Below are 21,304 nucleotides of genomic sequence, written 5' to 3'. Positions count from 1 at the left end.
AGTGTAACATGGTAGGGTCTCTGTTCTAGCCCCCAAACGTTCTGCTAGGTAACTAGTGTTCCATACAAAACTTCAAAAAAAAAAATTAACTAACACCAAGACACTTTGGCGAGCTGCACAACATGCTGAAGCTGCCACTGAGCAGCTGACTGGGGTGAGAGCACTTTTGAAGGCAGATGCAGGGCTTCATTGGAGAACTGGAGCTGGTTCTGGTCCAATCAGCCATCAGATCAGGAGGAACAAGCAGGACGACAGAGGAACCAATTAGGTGCATTAATTGGTATGTGCAACTTTGTATACAGAGTCAAAGAGATTACTGCCACAAAAGGGTAGAAAGGCTCCCACTGGGACCCATAACAATAGAAAACTGCGATGAGACAAGATAGGGGATGGTGTAGGTCATGTAACCTTTGTGTGACATCTAAACTTGATGATTCAAACTTAAGTCAGACCAGTTAGGTATTCACTTGCTTTTTACTTTGTCGAAGATAATATTTTTCTGAGGGTTTTAGCTCTTTGTCCCTATACAATTTGTCTACTGAGCTACGTTACCTTGGGTATTAGAATGAGTGGCCATCTTGTGTGTGAGCTTTTTTGACAGTTAGGTTAAAGATTTAGTTTGTCAATCATGGGTGGTGGCATGCTCGCAAAAGCACATAGTAAACTCCAATAAAGGAGGTGATTTTCTATTATTATTAGTTAGCCTCACAAAGTAGCCACTTTGTGAGGCTGCAATGCTTGAGATCAATTATAGCCATTATTTACATCAGAGAATTCTTTTGAGATCCTTTTGGTTGTACTTTATTATATACACATATGCATTTGAACCAGCAATAAATCTTTTGTTTTGGATTTTGAACTAAGTATATGATAGTATACCATTCTTTGGGACAACAAAAACAATAACAAACCAGAACTCACCCGACACCTATCATAACTATTGAGGTGTTCCCTGTCTGTCATCATCTGTTTATCTTCAGTGTTCCCTAGCTAAACTAAAACAACTAAAGGAAAGTCAGGCAAGTTGCAGCTGCTATAACTGTTAATATTGTGACTCAAATTTAATTTTTGTTGAGAGCTGGGGAGCTTTGGCTATATTATACTGTTGATTTCATATTAAAAGGGGTGCCATGTCTGGCTTCAGTTAGATGCGTCGTGATGCAGTTCATCTCATTGATTCATTTAGATGACTGTGTGTCCAAATGTAAATCTTGGTTTTCGCAGGGTGAGACAGAATTTCTTTGTAGAGATGTTGAGACACCATTTTTCTGCATTGTTTTGTGATCCCAATAGCAATTTCAGATTTTGTCCTCCACTTGGTTTTCTTCTCGGGAGACTTCTTGTTCTAAGATGTTCCTGCTTCTTGCTTTCTTCTGAAGATATATCAGTTGACGTCTTTGAAATACTTTCACTGCAGACAGTTCTAGACGGACATGTTAAGGACAGTCATTTCTTAGGTGAGTGAGCAACATTTTTTCAGTGGTCTTCGGCAGGTCAGGGTAACACTCCTGGTTGACAGTTATGGTGAGTACAGTTTTACCGCTTCCCATAATGGTGGTATCTTTGGGTGTGTTTTATTCCAAGTAATTCTTCAGCTGCTGTAGAATCTCCTGGTCATCCATTTTACTGTGAGTGTCACTCTTAAAAGCTGGTTTGTGATTCCACCTTTGGCCTTGAGTCACTGTTGGTGTCTTGTTGTTGTTTGGGCTTTAGTCTTTCAGAGCACTGTTGGTTTTTTCAATGATCTTATTGAATATTGTGATTGCTTCTGGTGTTATGATGATTAGTAGGACTGTATAATTCAACCGGTGAAAAAAGTTGTGGCCACCAGGGGGCATCAGTTAGATTGCACTTGAAGACAAAATGTTCCTTTTTGTCATTTATTTTTGTAAACAAAGGTGTATGTATGTGTGGTCCTGAAACAAGAAATAAACTGAAATAAGGAAATAGTAAGTGTGCAGTATCACAAGGCTACCCAATACTCCTCTAATCTACATCGTCATATCGTTATAAATCTACAGAAATTAAGTCACATAAATCAGCTGGACATCTGCAGTAATAGAGGAAAAGATTGAAATATTTGCACATCGCAAGAAAACACATCACTGAATAAACATGCAACAGTAAGGCCTCAACTATTACATTACTACTATTACTACATCATTACAAAAAACAAACAAGTAAATGCCGATTATAAACCCATCAACTACCACACCATCAACAATATTAAAAGTGAAACTTCACAAATAACATATTCACTTGTAAAATGCATGCACACTGAAGAAAAATGAACACAGCCAGCACACCTCAAATGTATATGTAACATAAACTACAGTCTTCATAAGCAGTGTCTTCCTAACCTTGTACGAACACGGAGTGAGAGTGCTCCTCTGTAGGGCAGCAGAGCATAGTGGCCTGTGATTGACTAAGTGTTTGATTGTCTATTAACCCCTTCAGACCAGATTTTTTTTCGCCTGAGCAACAACTATTTTAGTCCTCTCCAATGTAGAAATGTAGTGGAAAAATAAGACATTTTTGCCAAGTAATTTTTTTTTTTTTTTTTTTTTTTTGCATTTTTGGATGTCTGTTACAATGGACAGCATGACTGAATGGGTGTGAAATGTCATTAAAGCATAAGAAAAGCAGGATATGTATTTAACATTTGCAAGTGGATGTCTGCATGTGTCTGCATGTGTGTGTATGTCTTTGTGCAGGTATGAACATGACAACTTTACATATGTATGATTTTGGGTAACATAAAATCAAGACATCAGTTTTGATGTCTTTGTCAGTAAAATATAAATATCATTAATGCAGTGCCATACTTTTTAACATAGTAGACTAAATGTAGCAAGTGATGACACAAACAGTTGGAACAGACATCAGCTTGTGGATACTTTTGTCAATTCACTAATTTTCGATGAGCATATATATAAATATATATATATATATATATATATATATATATATATATATATATATATATATATATATATATGGGATCACTTAGAGATGTCTGTATTTTTGGAAGAAAAGTAATTTTTTCAGTGAAGATAAAATTAAATTAATCACAAATACAGTCTAGACATTGGCAATGTGGTAAATGACTATTCTAGCTGGAAACGGCTGATTTTTAATGGAATATTTACATAGGGGTACAGAGGCCCATTTCCAGCAACCATCGCTCCTGTGTTCTAATGCTACATTAGCTAATCCTGTTGAAAGGCTAATTGATGATTAGCAAATCCTTTGTGCAATTATGTTAGCACATGAATAAAAGTGTGAGTTTTCATGGAAAACGTGAAACTGTCTGGGTGACCCCAAACTTATGAACGGTAGTGTAGATTCCATAACTTTGCATAGTGACACAAAATAATGAAGTGTTGGCTAATATCACCCACTGCCTGATGTCCACTGAAATGGACAACACAATACCTTACATTAGGCTGCATATGTAGTGTTTGCACTAGAGTATATTGTATCCATTCTAGCCTGGGTGGGTGGAGCTCCAGAGTAACAAAGCATCCCCAGACTTGAATATTCTTAGTATCATGGTTCACTGTGGGTTTGATGATCCAATACAGAATCATTTTTAAGTGACACTTGTGTTTGTCCTTGTTTGGTTTAGAGATGTCTGTGCTGTGGGACACCACTAGACAGGCTTCTTCTGACAAGACTTTTGATTCTAGTTTTACAATCTTTATTTAGTAAATTCTTCACTATGATGATGTTTTTTTTTTAAATATCTGAGTGAAAAAGACTTAGGACTTGATCTTCTGATGGTGTGCTCACTTTTGGTCTACCTGATCATGCTTTGAATATAAATGATCTAACTTCCACAATCACCATGCACTGCCCCTGTAAATGCCAATTTAGTCATGATTTGATGCTGCAAAATCTCCTCTTTACCTTCAGTAATATAAATCCTATCTCTAGCAATACTAGTATTTCAGCTCAGGAGGATATCTGGCCTTGTTGCACTAGCTCTTAAAATGGTTGTTGTGATGTCCACTACAGTTCACACAAATGTTTTGGTACCACAAGGGAATACTCTTTGCCCCTCCCCCTCCTTTGTTAATCCCACCTAAAAGGGCCCAAGACAGTCATTGGACACTTTCAGTTTTCTTCCTGGCATCACTTACAGGCTTTAGGCTCACAGTGGCTGCAGGCCTATCTTAGCTATCTTAGACCAGTTGTTTTCTCCAGATGGTGCCACAGGTAAAATCTGACAGCTGTTCAATAGCAATATGGTAGAAATAACTGCTGCCTAAAGGCTTTTAAAGACTTCTTACGATCTGCTCAATCATGTTTCATGTATTTCTGAATATGCTGTTGTCAGGTCGGTTACAGGTGAATGCTTAATTTGTGTGTGTGTGTGTGTGTGTGTGTGTGTGTGTGTGTGTGTGTGTGTGTGTGTGTGTGTGTGTGTGTGTGTGTGTGTGTGTGTGTGTGTGTGTGTGTGTGTTAGAAACATGCCAAAGGCCAAGAGCTGTTCATGAGAGTGTGTGACCATCTCAACCTGCTGGAGAAAGACTATTATGGCCTGACCATCTGGGAGTCGACCACCATGAAAGTAAGCTTGATTGTGATGGTCACTAGTTAGTATCCATTCAACTATAACAATCTGAGTATTCCAGTGAGACTGAAAAATGGCCATTTATTACATGTAACTGTAATTGAAGGAAATAATAACTTGTGCCCCTGCTACTAAAGGAGTTCAGTGTTTGATGATATCAAACCTCATGCTACTTCCTTAATTTCTTGATCAGACTTGGATGGACTTGACCAAGGAGATCCGCAGACAGGTGCAAGGTAAGCTTACCTTTACCCACAAATGCATCCCCTATTCCACTTTTCAGTGGTAATGTTCCTTTTATTGTTCAATCACACTCTCCTTTTCTTTCTCAAGGTGCCAACTATAATTTCACTTTCAATGTAAAATTCTATCCACCGGACCCAGCCCAGCTCTCAGAAGACATAACAAGGTACTGCATGGATTTCTGTGATTTTGTCTACTACCGACAAATGATTTTACTGTATCAAAGCTCAATGTGGGCAGGGTGATTTATCCATATAAGCTCGATAATTTTTATACAGATTTTAAATGTGTATGTGGTTTTAATACCTCAGGATTAATGTATTTAAAAAATGTCATCTGATTGTCAGTACACTGTTTGTTTTTTGTTTACATCAGTCTAACACTGGTATAGATAATATTTTTATGTAATTGTGTATGTTGGACATGAGAACATTGAACTATACATGTCGTTGATCTGCAGAGAGTAAAAATAAAAGAATACAGTTGTTAGCGAAATACCCAAAATTGTATGACCGTTATCACTGATGAAATCACATGTTAAAATAGTACTAGTGCATCTCAAAAAACAGTAATGTTCTAATTTTTTGAGATGCACTAGCACACATGTTAATGCAGCTTATAATCTAAGCTTAAACTTCCATGGTTCCTCTTTGTCATAACTTTTTAAAATTTAAAATCAGACAAACTGTATCAATCACAAAATTTACTTGGACAGACTCCAATGGGTAAATATTTACAAGATCAAACTAAACCCTTGATATATGAAACAAACATCAGAGAGACATACACTATATTGCCAAAAGTATTCACTCACCTGCCTTGACTCGCATATGAACGTAAGTGACATCCCATTCCTAATCCATAGGGTTCAATATGACGTCAGTCCACCCTTTGCAGCTAGAACAGCTTCAACTCTTCTGGGAAGGCTGTCCACAAGGTTTAGGAGTGTGTTTATGGGAATTTTTGACCATTCTTCCAGAACGAGAAGAATGGTCAAAAATTTGGACGAGAAGGCCTGGCTCTCAGTCTCCGCTCTAATTCATCCCAAAGGTGTTCTATCGGGTTGAGGTCAGGACTCTGTGCAGGTCAGTCAAGTTCATCCACACCAGACTCTGTCATCCATGTCTTTATGGACCTTGCTTTGTGCACTGGTGCACAGTAATGTTGGAAGAGGAAGGGGCCAGCTCCAAACTGTTCCCACAAAGTTGGGGGCATGGAATTGTCCAAAATGTCTTGGTATGCTGAAGCATTCAGAGTTCCTTTCACTGGAATTAAGGGGCCAAGCCCAGCTCCTGAAAAACAACCCCACACCATAATCCCCCCTCCACCAAACTTTACATTTGGCACAATGCAGTCCGACAAGTATGGTTCTCCTGGCAACCGCCAAACCCAGACTCGTCCATCAGATTGCCAGATGGAGAAGCGTGATTGGTCACTCCAGAGAACGTGTCTCCACTGCTCTAGAGTCCAGTGGCGGCGTGCTTTACACCACTGCATCCGACGCTTTGCATTGCACTTGGTGATGTATGGCTTGGATGCAGCTGCTTGGCCATGGAAACCCATTCCGTGAAGCTCTCTGCTGAAGCACTGTTCTTGAGTTAATCTGAAGGCCACATGAAGTTTGAAGGTCTGTAGTGACTGACTCTGCAGAAAGTTGGCGACCTCTTCGCACTATGCGCCTCAGCATCCGCTGACCCCGCTCCGTCAGTTTACGTGGCCTACCACTTGGTGGCTGAGTTGCTGTTGTTCCCACACACTTCCACTTTCTTATAATACAGCTGACAGTTGACTGTGGAATATTTAGGAGCAAGGAAATGTCACGGCTGGATTTGTTGCACAGGTGGTATCCTATCACAGCTCCACGCTGGAATTCACTGAGCTCCTGAGAGCGACCCATTCTTTCACAAATGTTTGTAAAAGCAGTCTGCATGCCTAGGTGCTTGATTTTATACACCTGTGGCTATGGAAGTGATTGGAACACCTGATTCTGATTACTTGGATGGGTGAGCGAATACTTTTGGCAATATAGTGTATGAGATGAGGGAAAAATTGGGTGTGAGAGCTTTGTTTTGTACTTTCGTTCATAGTTTGACAAAAAATCAATCTTAACTCACAGTCCTCTATCTGTTTCTGGGGTTTTTGAACCACATCCGACAGTCTTCTTTAACAGATCCTATACATGGTAAATGCTGCTGAATTCTGTTTGTGCATTGCAGGTACTACCTGTGTCTCCAGCTACGAAAAGACATCCTGCAGGGCCGTCTTCCCTGTTCCTTTGTTACCCTGGCTCTGCTGGGCTCCTATGCCCTGCAGTCGGAGCTAGGCGAGTACGACCCCGAGGTGCATGGCAAAGAGTATGCGAAGGACATGAAAATGGCCCAGGGTCAAACCAAGGAGCTGGAGGACAAGATGATGGAGCTTCACCGTACATATAGGTCAGAACACTAACTCAGTCAACCATTGTTGGAGGAAAGTTGTTGTACTTCTTTACATTAGCTAAGTAAAGCTAAAATTAACATGATTACAAGTCAAAATTCAATATTTAATATTTTGAAAGTCAAAATCAAATTTTCCAAATTATGCACACAGTATTAGCCAAAAGTCTGTGCACAGAGGTGACCAGATGGCCAAAAAACCCAAAACAAAATTCTCACATTTGAACTCATCAGTCCAGATTTCCATTGATCTTGTGTCCATCTCTTGTATTTCTTGGTCCAAGCAGTATTCTTCTCCTTCTTCTTCTTGATCTCCCTAAGCAGTGGTTTCTTTGCAGCCACTTGACCATGATGGCCTGATTCACAAAGTCACCTCCCAACACTCGTTTAGATGTTTTTGCTATTTCAACTCTTAGAAGCATCCATCCATCCATCCATCCATCCATCCATTTTATCCGCTTGTCTGGGATCGGGTTGCGGAGGTAGGCAAGTGAAGCAGGGCATTCCAGACATCCCTCTTCCCAGCAATGCTTTTCAGTTTCTCCTGGGAGATTCCGAGACGTTTCTAGGCCAAATGAGATATGTTATCCCTTAAGCAACTTCTGGGTCTAACCCAGGGACTCCTTCCATGCGAACGTGCTTGGAAAAAGTCAGCCAGGAGGCATCCAGATCAGATGTCTGAACCACCTCAACTGGCTCCTTTTGATGTGAAGGAGCAGTGACTCAAATTTGAGCTCCCTCTGGATCTCCGACCTCCTCACTCTATCTCTAAGGCTGAACCCAGCCACCCTATGGTGGAAAACAAATGTATCAGCAATCTCGTTCTTTCGTTCACCACTTATAACCATAGATGAGGATTGAAATGTAGGTTAACTGTTAAATCAACAGCTGAGAGGCACCAGGCCGCCTGTCCATCTTACGCTGTATTTTCCTGTCACTTGTGAACAAGGTGCCTCAGACTTGAAGGTGCTGACTCGCATCCCAGCTGCTTTGCGCTGAAGGCTACGGTCTAATGAAGCTAACAGTACCACGTCATTCACAAAAAGCAGAGATGCAATCCTGAGGTCCCCAAACTGGATACCCTTGTCACTCTGGCTGCACTTTGATGTCCTATCCATGAATACCACAAACAAGACTGGTGACAAGGAGCTGTCCCAGCAGAGTCCAACACCAACAGGAAACATGCCTGACGTTGTGCCAATAATGCAAACACAACTCACTTTGGTTGTACAAGGACAAAATTGCTCGTAACAACACCGGTACCCTGTACTCATACAGTACCTCCTGCGAAGCTCCCTGAGCGACACAGCCACAAGCCTTTTCCAACTTGACAAAACACATGTGGACTGGCTGGTGGAACTCCCATGACTCCCTCAGCAGCTGGTACACTGTTCCACAACTAGTTTCACTGTTCACTGATGTGTCTTCCAGCATATACATACACAATTTGATATGTCAACAAAGTAAAATACTTCAGGTAAATTTCAGGTAACGCAAAATTGTACCACAGTATAGAACTTGAGTAAATGTATTTATTTACTTAATAGCATTGGTACAAAGTAGTGGTGAGATGCGATTTTAAAAAAATTAATCTGATTAATTGCATACTTTGTAATTAATTAATCACAATTAATTGCAGTTTTGTCAAATACCAATATTTGACACAATAACTGAAGTTTTTCAATTCAAATAAAATTGTGGTTGACAGTTGAATCAATGAATAGACATATACATGTTTATAATTTAAAATTTATTTTAAAAAAGGAAAATGGGACATATGAAAAAAATGATTTTGGTGACTTAAAGCCTGAATTTAGTTGTTTTTTCCACTGTATGGCACATAAAATCAGCATAAGTAGTTCAAGGAGCTTCAGAAAGTTGAAAATCCAGAGATTCATTCTATTTTCATCTTTTCTGGGTCTGATAAATGGTGTAATTTTGATGGTTCTTTTTATAGGAATATCAATTTTCATTTATGTATTTTTTTTATAAACAAAAAGTTTATAATTAAGTTATTAAAAGAGATATTTTTGTTGTTTAGGTTATTCCTCCTCCAAGGAGGCAGAGCCTCGACGGAGTAAAAACTTAAACAAAAATGTTTCATTTCTATTTATCTGCATTTTTCATGTCTGCTACATTCACAGATTACTACAAATCTAAGTGCAATTTTAGCGATTTTTTTCAACATTTTAAGACTTTCTGTAAACTCAAGCACTGTCTAGAAAAGTGGTCTATTATGGGATGGCTACACCGTTAGCCGTTAGCATGACTCGTAGCTAACGTTAGCTCTGGTGCTAACAGCATGTTTTACATTGAGGTGATACCGTCGGCTTGAAGTGACGCAATGATCAGAAATCTCATGTTGTACAATTTGCACACAACCAGGCTTTTATCCAAGCTGCCATCGGGAAGATTTTTAAAAGGAAACTTTCAGCCCAACAAGCTCAATCTCATCTTACTTCACTGTTCACCAGTGCCTGACTTCACTCAGTGCTTCCTGTGCTTCTTCTTCATGGCTACAAACAGACTTTCGGTTCATTACCGCCACCTACTGGGCTGGAGTGTTCATCAGAGTTACCGGTGTGCCAGAAATGAGGGAACTGAGGAGGGTGCAATCATATGCGTTATTATTTTTAACGAGTTATTTTCCCTGTAATTAATTAATCGAAATTATCATGTTAAAGTCCCAGCCCTAGTACAAAGTAATAGTTGCATCTGAAGTAAAAGAAAAATAATCAAGCAGCTTAAACAGAATTACTCATCTAAAATACAAATGGAAGAAATGTTTTCTAAATTACAGTGCTTACATAAATGCGCATTACTTATCATAACTAGCACCATCTTGGTAATGCAACCAATAATTAGCTATATTACAAGGGAAGCCATAATTCACACCTTTCATTGCTTTAAAAAAATATCACAGTCCCTCATGATTTTCCTGGATTTGTGCTATGGTGTCGAGCCAGGTCAATGAATCCAGCCCAGGCGGACCTGATGTTCCTGGAGAATGCCAAGAAACTCTCCATGTATGGAGTGGACCTTCACCAAGCAAAGGTAAGCACATGGTCTACAACTCTTTAGTTCATCTTTATTGTTCATTGTTTAGCAAGTAGTAATTTATTTTTATTTTCTGTGCTGACTTTAGTTCCAAGTATTATTCACAGATCAAATAAAACTTGCAGTTGTGAAGAAAAGTTTACATATATTTGTAAATACCATGTATATAACAGTAGTCTTAAGTTTCCAATGATCCAATGACTCCTAGAACTCTTAATTTACTATTATGGAATCATTGAAACACATCTTTGTCACAAAGTCAACCATGCATTTTGGTTCTTCTATGATTTGCTATAGCTTTTCTGGGAATATGACAAAATTTGCTGAATCAAAAGTATACGCACAGCATGACCAGTATTTTGTTAAATGTCCTTTGGCCTTCTTTACCTTCATTAGACACTTTTCCAGCTGTTTTATATATATATATATATATATATATATATATATATATATATATATATATATATATATATATATATATATATATATATATATATTCGGATATTTGGATGAGCTTTGCAGGTTTCTTGAAAACAAATGACTGAGATGAGTAAAGTCTGCAAGTCTGTATTTTGAGTGTTGAATTGCCTGGCTTGAACAGCAGGATGACATGTGACTATGAACATGTTTTACATCAGAAATCAGGTTAATCTGTTTACATCAGAGCAGGGATTTGAAATATATACAGGAGAAACATTTTGAAGACTATACTGCCCTCCTGTGGATGATTTAGCACAGCATAAAAGAGCTACTTGCTAATGTTTAAAAATGACAGGCATTCCAACACTTACCAAAAATGGAAAGCAGGATATTTTAGTATTTGCACAACATAATTAGATAAACATTAACACATAGTGGGCAAACATAATGTTCACATAAAAAGTAAATGGGTTCATTTATCTTTCCCATGCACAGACTAACCTCTACAGCTGTAGTCTATATGGTTATGCCTACACTGTATAACCAAAGCTAATTGTTTGATATCTATATATAATTATGTTTTGTATAGGTGTACTTTTTCTTACACTGATGGAGCAACCTGTTTTAACAGAGGGATTGTATTGCACAGCAGCTATCTGGTGTGGTTGTGACACTAGCAAGTGGTTTACATGGGTCACAGGTAGGGTGCTTGGAACTTCAGCCAGGACCAGCACTGGTTGGTCTGCTTTGCTTTGATAACAGAAATGCACTACAACGGGTCTGTAACTGGACTGAGGCCCTCCTTTTCAGGTGGTTTTGGTATGTTTTTTGTAGTTACTCACTGCGATAAATGCACAGTCCAAGTAGGTTTTTAAGGTACAGCAGCCATGATGTGCTGATTCAGGGATGACATGCGTTGCCCTTCAGAAAGGACACATCTTGGTGTCTTGGTTATGCCCATACAAGACTTTCAGAGCCTGCTGAATTTTATTTATTTATTTTTTTTTGCTTGTGGTAAAACAACACCTTCAGAAATTGGACATTTTTTCAGTTATTACCTATTTATAATCTGTCTTTATTTTTTGTGCCAATTCCAGACTACCTTGAAAGGTATTAATTTCTAAAATCTGGAGGTAATTTCAAGCTAATAGAACTCTTTCATTCATTCTGGATATCTCTGTTAGGATCTGGATGGTGTTGACATCATGCTTGGGGTTTGCTCTAGTGGGCTGATGGTTTACAAAGACAAACTGAGGATCAACCGTTTTCCCTGGCCCAAAGTCCTCAAGGTCTCTTACAAGCGGAGCAGCTTCTTCATTAAAATCCGACCATCTGAGGTAGACCACCTATAAAATCTGTGGTTCTTTGGTTAACACTTAATTATTATTAATGAGTAGTGAAACCAGAGTCAATTTTATTACTTTTGATTTTAATTGGTTTATGTTTAACAGGTGGAACAGTATGAGAGTGCAATTGGTTTCAAACTACCCAATTACAAGGCTGCGAAGAAGCTGTGGAAAGTGTGTGTAGAACATCACACCTTCTTCAGGTGAGTGTATTGTATTCTTTACTTGCTGTGTTTTTGTAGGAACTCTGGACAATTTGCCTAATAGGTTTGAGTCAGATCAGAAAAGCAGTATTGGTATTCTTTGTGTGTAGGCTTACTTCTACTGAGATGGTCACCACTCCTAGGAAGTTCCTGGTACTGGGCTCTAAGTTTCGGTACAGTGGTCGGACTCAGGCTCAGACCAGACAGGCAAGCTCTCTGATTGACAGACCAGCTCCCCTGTTCCAGCGCTCCTCCAGCAAAAGGAATTCGCGCAGCCTTGATGGAGGTACACCATTTGTGTTGTAAAGACAAAAATATTTTTACACTTCCATTCTTTTTTCAATTTTATGCACCTAACTACACTGGTTCTGTATTGAGATCCTAGCCTAAATGGGGTGACCTACCCTCTATGCTGTCCTGTGCCTGAATATATCCTGTGCAGATACAGTTTAATTAATATAGACTTCGTATTATACTGTATTACAACAATGTAACTACTGCTTTTTCTGAAATGTTCTTACATAATCCGTGCCATGTCCACTTATGCAAGCACAATCTAATTCTGTTTGAGTGTATTAAAAAAAATACAAGTTCTCAAGGAAGATAGTCTGGTAGAGGATGAGCTGGTCTTGGATATTATTGAAAAATGGTCATAGCTTGTTTCAACAGAAATGTATTAAATGACAGCATGAAATAATATGACATAAATTAGCTGTGCCAATGAACACACTGAGATATCATCAGCTGTTCAGATTTAGGGACTTTGCAGTAAGTTAGAAATCATTGTTTTGCTGTCTTTATTTTGCCTGACATATAATGCCAACATTTAATGTTGGTCTAAAATGTAAATTAAAAGTAAAGTTGTCCTTTATTGAGCTCCATAGGGAAATTAGTTTTATGTATCCAGCTCGTCCTCAGTAGTAGCAGAAATAGGCAGCCTCCATGTGGTGCCTGAGGACCAACTCCAGTTCTAACCCAGGTCCTTGATGAAAGGTATGTTAACTTCCTTCCATTTTAAATCATTCGGAGCCTTCTGCCCATCTCTGATTCGCTCAAAAGTTGTTAGGGTTAGTAAGGCTAGGGTTCTTATTATAATCTATGGATATTTAAAATGATATCAGTTAAATTTTAGATTGACATATCAAGTACTTTTCATACCATTCTTTTTCATTGAATGCTGATCCATTTTTTGTACATTGACATTTGATGCTATGTTCGAACAACAATATCTATATAATAGAAACTTTAAAGACAAAAGCCTGACATACTGTCTCATTATTTTTTCCCCTCCTCATTCAAGTTTGTTTTTTTTTTTTTTGGTTCCTTCTCACATCAATGACTGCTTGTTCATAGGGAATCCAAATGAACCTCTACATTCTTAGGCTCTGTCTTCTTTGTTTAAAATTCATAAGAACTTTACCTTACTATATGAAGTGCTGTGGGATGACATACGCTGTGAGTTGGTGCTTTATAAATAAAATTGAATTGAATTGAAATTATGCCATTGATTCAGAGTAATACTGGACAAATATATTAAATAATCTCTGATTATTAAATTGAAGCTGCCTTAAAAGTCCCATCTTTGAGCACACACACTCACACATATCCATATTTTATGCTCTAAAATTCAGGAAAAACAGAGCTTGTTGAGCAGAAATTGTTCCAAAAATGTAATGATTTCAGATGGAAGGACTCCTTGACAACTCCTTAGCACAGAAAGAACATGCAAACTTTATAAAGAAAGCTCCTCACTCTTAGCTCACACCTAAGACCTTCTTGGATTTGTCAGAATAATAAGCCAGACAGCACACAATGTTTTGTTGTTGTTGTTTCTAAATGAAGCTCATTTAACCACATTTTTATTTCACTGTAAGCAACATTCATCCATCCATCCATACATTATCTATACACTGTTTAATCCTTGTTAGGGTCGCGGGGTTGCTGGAGTCTATCCCAGCTGACATAGGGTGAAGGCAGGGGACACCCTGGACAGGTCACCAGTCTGTCACAGGACTACAGATAGAGACAAACAATCATGCTCACATTCACACCTACGGACAGTTTAGAATCACCAATTACCTTCAGCATGTTTTTGGACTGTGGTAGGAAGCCAGAGTAACTGGAGACCATGCATGGACATGGAGAACATGCAAACTCCATGCAGAAAGATCCCAGGACCAGGCCTTTATGCGAACCGGGGATCTTCTAGCTGTGAGGCGACAGTGCTAACCACTGAGTCACTGTGCAGCCCAATAATAAACAAAAACTAATTAAACTGTTCCACATTAATTCATGGCATTACGATTATTTAGACTAACTCCACAGTGATCAAGGGGCAGAGAGAGAGAGACACCATCATTACACTGAAACTCAGGTCTAACTAAATATTTTATGGCTGAATACAGTAACTTAGTCAACTCTGTTGGTAAAAACAGAGTATAACTCGACCTGGAGTTTCAGCTTCTCTCATCAGTTAACCACAAGTGCAGTGCAGGTTGTCATGCAGGAAAAATGAATGTGTTGAGTCAGGGATCTTCGGCTGATACTTTGAGGCAGTGAACTCCTAGATATGAGTGCTTAATACATGCTATACCTAAGTCCAGTCTTACAGAACTAGTGTGCTTGTACACTCTTCATATTTTAATCCTGACCTGTAAATTCTGGAAATGAATCTATGGTGGGAACACTGAAAAAGAGACCAGGAAGTACGAAAATGCAAATAGAAGTATTATATATAAGAGAAGTTTTTGGAGGTATTCTGTACAGTTTAGCTTAATCTCTTTTGGCTGGGCTATGTTAGCACAGCTTGAAAAAATTGTGCTCTATAAGTACACAAATTATGCAGCACCAGTTCCTGATGACAAGGCTATGGGGTAGACAATGATGTGTAACCCAAGAGAGCTCAAAGGCAAAAACAATGGGTGCAAATTAGCACAGAAAGAAAATTACAAAACAACGTGAGAATGGAACAAGAACTTAATGTTGAAACATCCTCTGTTTGAACAATGCATATGTAGACAAGAAGCTGCAACATGAGCAGCATTGCTTACATAATGCACTTGCAGCTCATTGTAAGTATCTGAAGGATTCAAACCTGCAATAAGTAACACACTGAGACAACATTCCCATTAAAAGTGATGTCATTAACTTGACAGGAAACAGTTGCTTCTGTTTTTGTAAACAAATGCAGCACTTACAGAGCAACACCATCTTATTTCATTCATTTCTGTTCATGTCCACATGGCAAGAGCCTTATTTCTAAAGAGTTAGCAGCTGCACCTGAAACAGAGCTTTGAGAGTGGTATAAGTGAACCAAAGCAGTAGGGCCACCCCCTGAAAGTAAATTAATTGACTTGGCTTCTTAGAGGTGAGTGTTTCTTCCACATGACAACATATACTGTGCTCATGGTTAACTAAAGAAAGAAGCTGAAACATGTCGGGAAATGGTATATCACTACCCAGTGCAGAAAGTTAGATGCATGTGTGGTCTGCTATCTGTACTGTATGACAAAAATTTATTCACCACTCAGTATACAGTTTACCGTCAACCAAAAATGACATCTGACTGGCGTAGGCAGCACACAATCACTAGGGGTTTAGATTTTGTCGAGCCGGCTAAACAAGAAACTTGGTTCATAGTACACCCCTCTGAGTACCACAAACAAGAGTGCAGAAAGCAATGAAAAGGGGCTTCTGGTTTCTACCAAACTGCTACATGCTCTGTAGTAGCAGGCTGCTATTTACAAATAACCTTCTACCTGAGCTGCAAGCTTAGTAAGTCTACCAAGATCATCAAAGGTTCAAATAAGACTAGACCAATTTTCTGCAGTGCTGGTCTATATTCACTCTTCTTAGACAGAACCCTTCTAGGAATGTACACAACTAAATGAAAGTTCATCATTGGGGAGTGGTAGAAGAGGAAGGTGATTGTCAGCTGAGGTATGAATAAGCTGCTGTCATTAACTGCAATCTCTTCAGATGTCCCCATGTCAGGACCCAACTTATTCCAACACAATTACACTCACATTTGTTGACTTCTTTGGTAATCCATACATACAATATAATACAATAACTTTATATATACAAAAAAAATATACACACACATATATGTTAGTGCTATTTAATTGCGATTTACGCACTTATGCATACAATTAAATAATGAGTTTAAAAGTAGTGTATTCTGCACTTTTATTTTTTGAAGTACTGCTACATTAACAAATATACAGTAACATTTGGTTTGCAAACACTTTAAACAAAGTGCCTTATAACAGCAGTATTCCCTTCACACAGCAGCAGTTAAAACATTTCTTGTAAATCTCAACTTAAACAATGTTATCAAATCAAGCCAGAGCTATTTGCCACTGCAGTGGCATTAACGTTTTATCTGGTTTGTTATATATAAGTTCGGACTCGAACTCTGCATCGGGGACTCTCGTCCTGGTTTATGTTGTCACACAAAAACCTTCCAGTGATGCAGGTTGAGGCTCATACGTGCTGCCATTCGTTGGTCCTCCGACCGCCATCTTCGACAAAACTAATCAGAATGCAGTCTATAGCTAACTACTTCTCTGTGGCTGTTAGCTTGTCTTGTTTTAGTTTATCTCTATTTCTCCGATACGCTGAATGCAGCCAGTCTGCTGAAGCCTCCCTCCACTGTTATTTTGGTGAGACTTGATGACATCCCTCTGTGATGAATGAATGAGCCTTTATCTGGTTCTCTGGTTGTTTATTGAACCCTCACGCAGGCTACTGTGGCCCGTACCCAACGCCTAAGTAACTACAAAAACCGCATAACTTAGCTCTAGAATTAGCCGCCGTTCACAGCTCTCTCTCGCTCGACACCACACACCGGCACGGAGTAACACACACACTACTGCTGACTCTCAGCCAATCAGAGGTGAGCTAACTAAACATGGCACGTTCACTGACATTAGGTAAATCTGGAACTGAACAATAAACATTGAAACCTCAACATCACCAACAATATCAGTCTGTTACAATAATAATTTTTAAAAACTGCGTTAACACATGATTGTCGGCGTTAATGAATTGGCACGTTAACGCAACAACAATAACGCGTTAATGTGCCCAGCCCTTTTATATATATATATGTATGTATGTGTATATATATATATATATATATATATATATATATATATATATATATATATATATATACGCATATTGTAGCGACCCGCTGTGATGGACGAGCGAGACCTGATCTCGTTTTCTGGATGTTTATGAAACGTTAACACAGGCTACTGTGGGCCGTAGCCAAAGCCAAAATAACACTGAAAAACCCTGATTTTAGCTCCAGAACTAGCCGCCGTTCTCAGCTCTGTCTCTCGGTCGGCTCACACACACACACACACACACACACACACACACACACACACACACACACACACACACACACACACACACACCACCCCGCAGCTACGCACACACATCGTAAATCTTGAACTGAACAACAACATTGAAATCTCAACATCACAACATGTCAGTCCGTTACACTACCCCCCGTCTTCAAAGTCCCTCGCCCCTGAGGGAACAGACAAAGGTCTCTCAAATGTCCAGGAGGTCTGCGGTCCCTCTGAGGTCGACCACACCCAGAGAAGGAAGGAAAGGTGCTCCGGCAGGGGGGAAAGAGGTCTGGGAAGGACTTGGGGCCAGGGGAGGGGACACTGGGTCCGTGGCGAGAAGACCCTTTTGAGAAGGACAGGGTGAGACATTGGGGTCAGTAGGGGGACATGTCAGGGCGGTCCGGCTTCCTTGACTTCCACCTGCTGGTTCCCCAGGGCTGGCCATGCCCCTATAGGGAGCCAGTCTATCACGATGGAAGGCAACTGTTCTTCCTCTAGGTGGCAGTCGGGTCCTGTACACAACCTCACCCAGTCTCTCCAGGATCCTGCAGGGTCCCACCCATTCACTGTTCAGCTTAGGGCACCTGCCCTTCTTCCTCTGGGGATTATACACCCAGACTAGTTCTCTAACACTGAAATGACGTCCACTTGTGCGCAAATCATAGTTCCTCTTCTGTCTCGCCCCTGCACATAGTAGTTGGTTTCTGGCAAAATTATGGGCAGTCTCCAGACGGTTTTGGAGCTTCCTGGCATATTCCGGACCGGGGGGGTCCATGGGGGGCGTCAGGGGGTTTCCCGACCAGCATCTCAGCCGGGGTCCGAATTTCTCTCCCTAGCATCAGGAGAGCAGGGGAGCAAGAGGTGGAGTCCTGGGCAGCAGATCAGTACGCCATAAGCACCAGGGGAATGTGTGAATCCCAGTCCCGCTGGTGTTTAGAAGTCACTATAGCCAACTGTTCTGCCAGTGTACAGTTAAATCTTTCCACCAGTCCATCGCTTTGAGGGTGGAGGGGTGTTGTACGTGTCTTCTGGGAGCCCAGTTTGTTACACATGGCTGCAAACACACGAGACTCAAAGTTCCTGCCCTGGTCTGTGTGGATAACCTCTGGCACCCCGAATCTGCTGAACATTACTTCCACCGGTGCATCCACGATGGTTTCTGCCTCTTGGTCTGGGAGACTATAAGCCTCCGGCCACTTAGTGAAGTAGTCCATTGCAGTGAGAATGTAGCGGTTTCCCTTCTCCGGATGAGGGAAGGGTCCAAGGATATCAATCCCCACCCTCTCCATGGGACACCCTGCCGGAAATTGTTGGAGGGGGGCATGTGATCTGGCTGTTGGGCCTTTGCGGGCTGTGCAGCTGTCACAGCGATGGCAATAGTCTTCCACATCACGTCGATGCTGGCCCCAGTAAAATCCCTGACGAAGGCGGCGGAGTGTCTTTGTAACCCCAAAGTGTCCTGAACCCGGAGCCCCATGAAAAGCCCGAAGAACTGTCTCCCGCAGTAACATTGGTACGACTACCTGCCACCGTCTTTAACCAGTAGCTGGTTCTTTCCACCCCCTTTGCAGGACGCCATCACACAGGTGTAGGGAATCAAACATTGACCAGAGTCCTTTTGTAGCTCGAGAGAACATGGCACCCTCCTCCCATGGAGATCGTCGCTGTAACTCCACCCATGTGTGTACTGGTCTGGTGTCATCATCGTCCTCTTGTTTATGTCCCCACTCTGCTGCATCCACCACATCAAGTCCTTGGTTGGACAGTAGTCCCTCTTGTCCGACTGCAGCACATTTTATATGAGAAGGCAGTCTCTCTTCCTCTTGTGCCTCCTTTTCCTCACAGTAGCAGCAGCCATCAGTGTCACAAGGTCATCGAGAGAGTGCATCTGCATTTTGGTGACGTGCCCCTGGTCTGTGCACCACATCAAAGTCGTATGCCTGTAGTTCCTCAATCCAGCGTGCCAGTTTGGCCCTCTGGCTCTCTGAAGGACATAAGCCACTGTAAGGCAGAGTGGTCAGTCCTTACAGTGAAGTGAAGGCCCCCCAGGTAATACTTGAAATGCTGGATGGCGCTGACCACGGCCAGCAGCTCCCGCCTTGTGACACAATATCGCCGTTCAGGCCTGTTAAATGTCCTGCTGTAATATGCCACTACTTTCTCCCCATCAGCTGTCTCCTGCACCAGAACAGCCCCCGAGCCAACACTGCTGGCGTCCATGTCGAGGATAAAAGGTAAGGCTGGGTCGGGTGGGGAAAGCACGGGAGCCTCCACCAGAGGTCTCTGCAGTGCAGTGAACGCTGCATGGCAATCCTCCGTCCACACGAATGACTGTCCTTTTTGCAGCAGGCGGTATAAGGGTGTAGCTATGCAGGAGAACCCCCTCACAAACCTTCTGTAGTAGGACGCGAGCCCTAAGAAGCTCTTTAAGTCCTGCACAGACTTAGGGGTGGGCCAGTCTTTCACAGCCTGCACTTTCTCAACCATGGTATTGACCCCGCCTCCACTGAGTCTGTGTCCGAGGAACGTGACCTCACATCGCATAAAGCAGCACTTCTGGGGATGGAGCTTCAATCCTGCTGCTGCCACCCACTCCAGCACATGCCTGAGGGCCCCGAGGGCCATGTGGAAAGAAGCACAGCTTGTCTAGCCATTGGAAGGCGTCTGGGTCTCATCCTAATCGGTTGCGCATCCCCAGTGTCTATCTCATGATGAATGAGGGTAGTTTGGCCCACATCATCTTCAGACAGTGACAATCAGTCTTTAAATTCCAGCAGCAGCTGCCACGGGAGATCCTGCTCACTCGTATTCAGTCCATCACAGTTATTAGACCAGACCTCTCTCACGGCCAAAATTCTGCTTTCTCCATCAAGCGGTGTAGGGACTGAGTGTGATTGTGAACTACTGGCAGACGAGGGGGGAGGTGGCGCCGTAGAAGTGGGGCTGCTAATCACGCTGGGCTCAATACCAGCTGTCAGCACTGTGACACTGTGGGCCACCGGGCAGCTCAGCTGAGGTGGTTGTTGTGACATCTGGATGACATGTCCATCAGGAAAAATAAGAGTTCCGCTTTTGGTGTTAATAACGCAGTCTAATGCTCCTAGAATGTCCAGTCCTAGTATGCAGTCCTCTAGATTTGCAACCCAGACTGCGGAGCGAATTGACTTCTTACCCACACATAGGGTCACTGACGCCTCCCCAATCATGGGAGCCTTCTGTCCGGTGACTGTCTGGAGTTTCACCATTGTGGGGTAGATGGTTGTCTGATTCCTCACCACATCAGGCCTCACTAAGGTTGCAGATGAGCCAGTGTCCACCAGGGCGGAGCAGTCAATTCCGGCAACATTCATAGGTGCATACCAGCAATCACCTATCCAGGTACGGCCCAGAATTACAAGTTCCTCCAGTTGACAATCTAGAGCCCTGGTTAGTTGTAAAGTCTTACTCTGGCTGATGCGCTTTTCTGTTCATTGAAAGGGGTCGGGACACAGTGTCTGGGGTCCACATGGTCCCGATTATGCGGTCCCCGTATCGTTTCCCTGGTTCCTGGGAATGTGGGGGCAGTCTCGAATTAAGTGGCCATGCCGTCCACACCCCCAGCAGCTCTTCGACAGAGGCTTAGGACGTCGCTCCTCCCGCAGCGTAGCAGCCCGTACCAACT

The 21,304-nt window shown here is 41.5% G+C and overlaps 1 protein-coding gene across 15 annotated transcripts in view; it reads left to right on the top strand.

Moving 5' to 3' along the window:
* Positions 1–21,304, top strand: part of epb41a (erythrocyte membrane protein band 4.1a) — a 100,602-nt gene that overhangs the window by 29,282 nt on the left and 50,016 nt on the right. For all 15 annotated transcript variants that reach the window (XR_008604112.1, XR_008604111.1, XM_023294576.3 and 12 more), the window contains 8 exons: positions 4,469–4,573; positions 4,770–4,812; positions 4,910–4,985; positions 7,036–7,254; positions 10,221–10,308; positions 11,916–12,068; positions 12,183–12,280; positions 12,391–12,566. Coding sequence is in view for 13 of the 15 variants with exons in the window: in XM_023294576.3 (XP_023150344.2) it covers positions 4,469–4,573; positions 4,770–4,812; positions 4,910–4,985; positions 7,036–7,254; positions 10,221–10,308; positions 11,916–12,068; positions 12,183–12,280; positions 12,391–12,566 (958 nt within the window). In the remaining 2 variants the exon portion in view is untranslated. The remainder of the gene's footprint in view (positions 1–4,468; positions 4,574–4,769; positions 4,813–4,909; positions 4,986–7,035; positions 7,255–10,220; positions 10,309–11,915; positions 12,069–12,182; positions 12,281–12,390; positions 12,567–21,304) is intronic.

This window comes from Amphiprion ocellaris, chromosome 15, assembly GCF_022539595.1.
Source record: "Amphiprion ocellaris isolate individual 3 ecotype Okinawa chromosome 15, ASM2253959v1, whole genome shotgun sequence".
Taxonomy (NCBI): domain Eukaryota; kingdom Metazoa; phylum Chordata; class Actinopteri; family Pomacentridae; genus Amphiprion; species Amphiprion ocellaris.
Note: the sequence above shows the minus strand (reverse complement) of the source record. Positions and strands in the feature narration are given on the sequence as shown.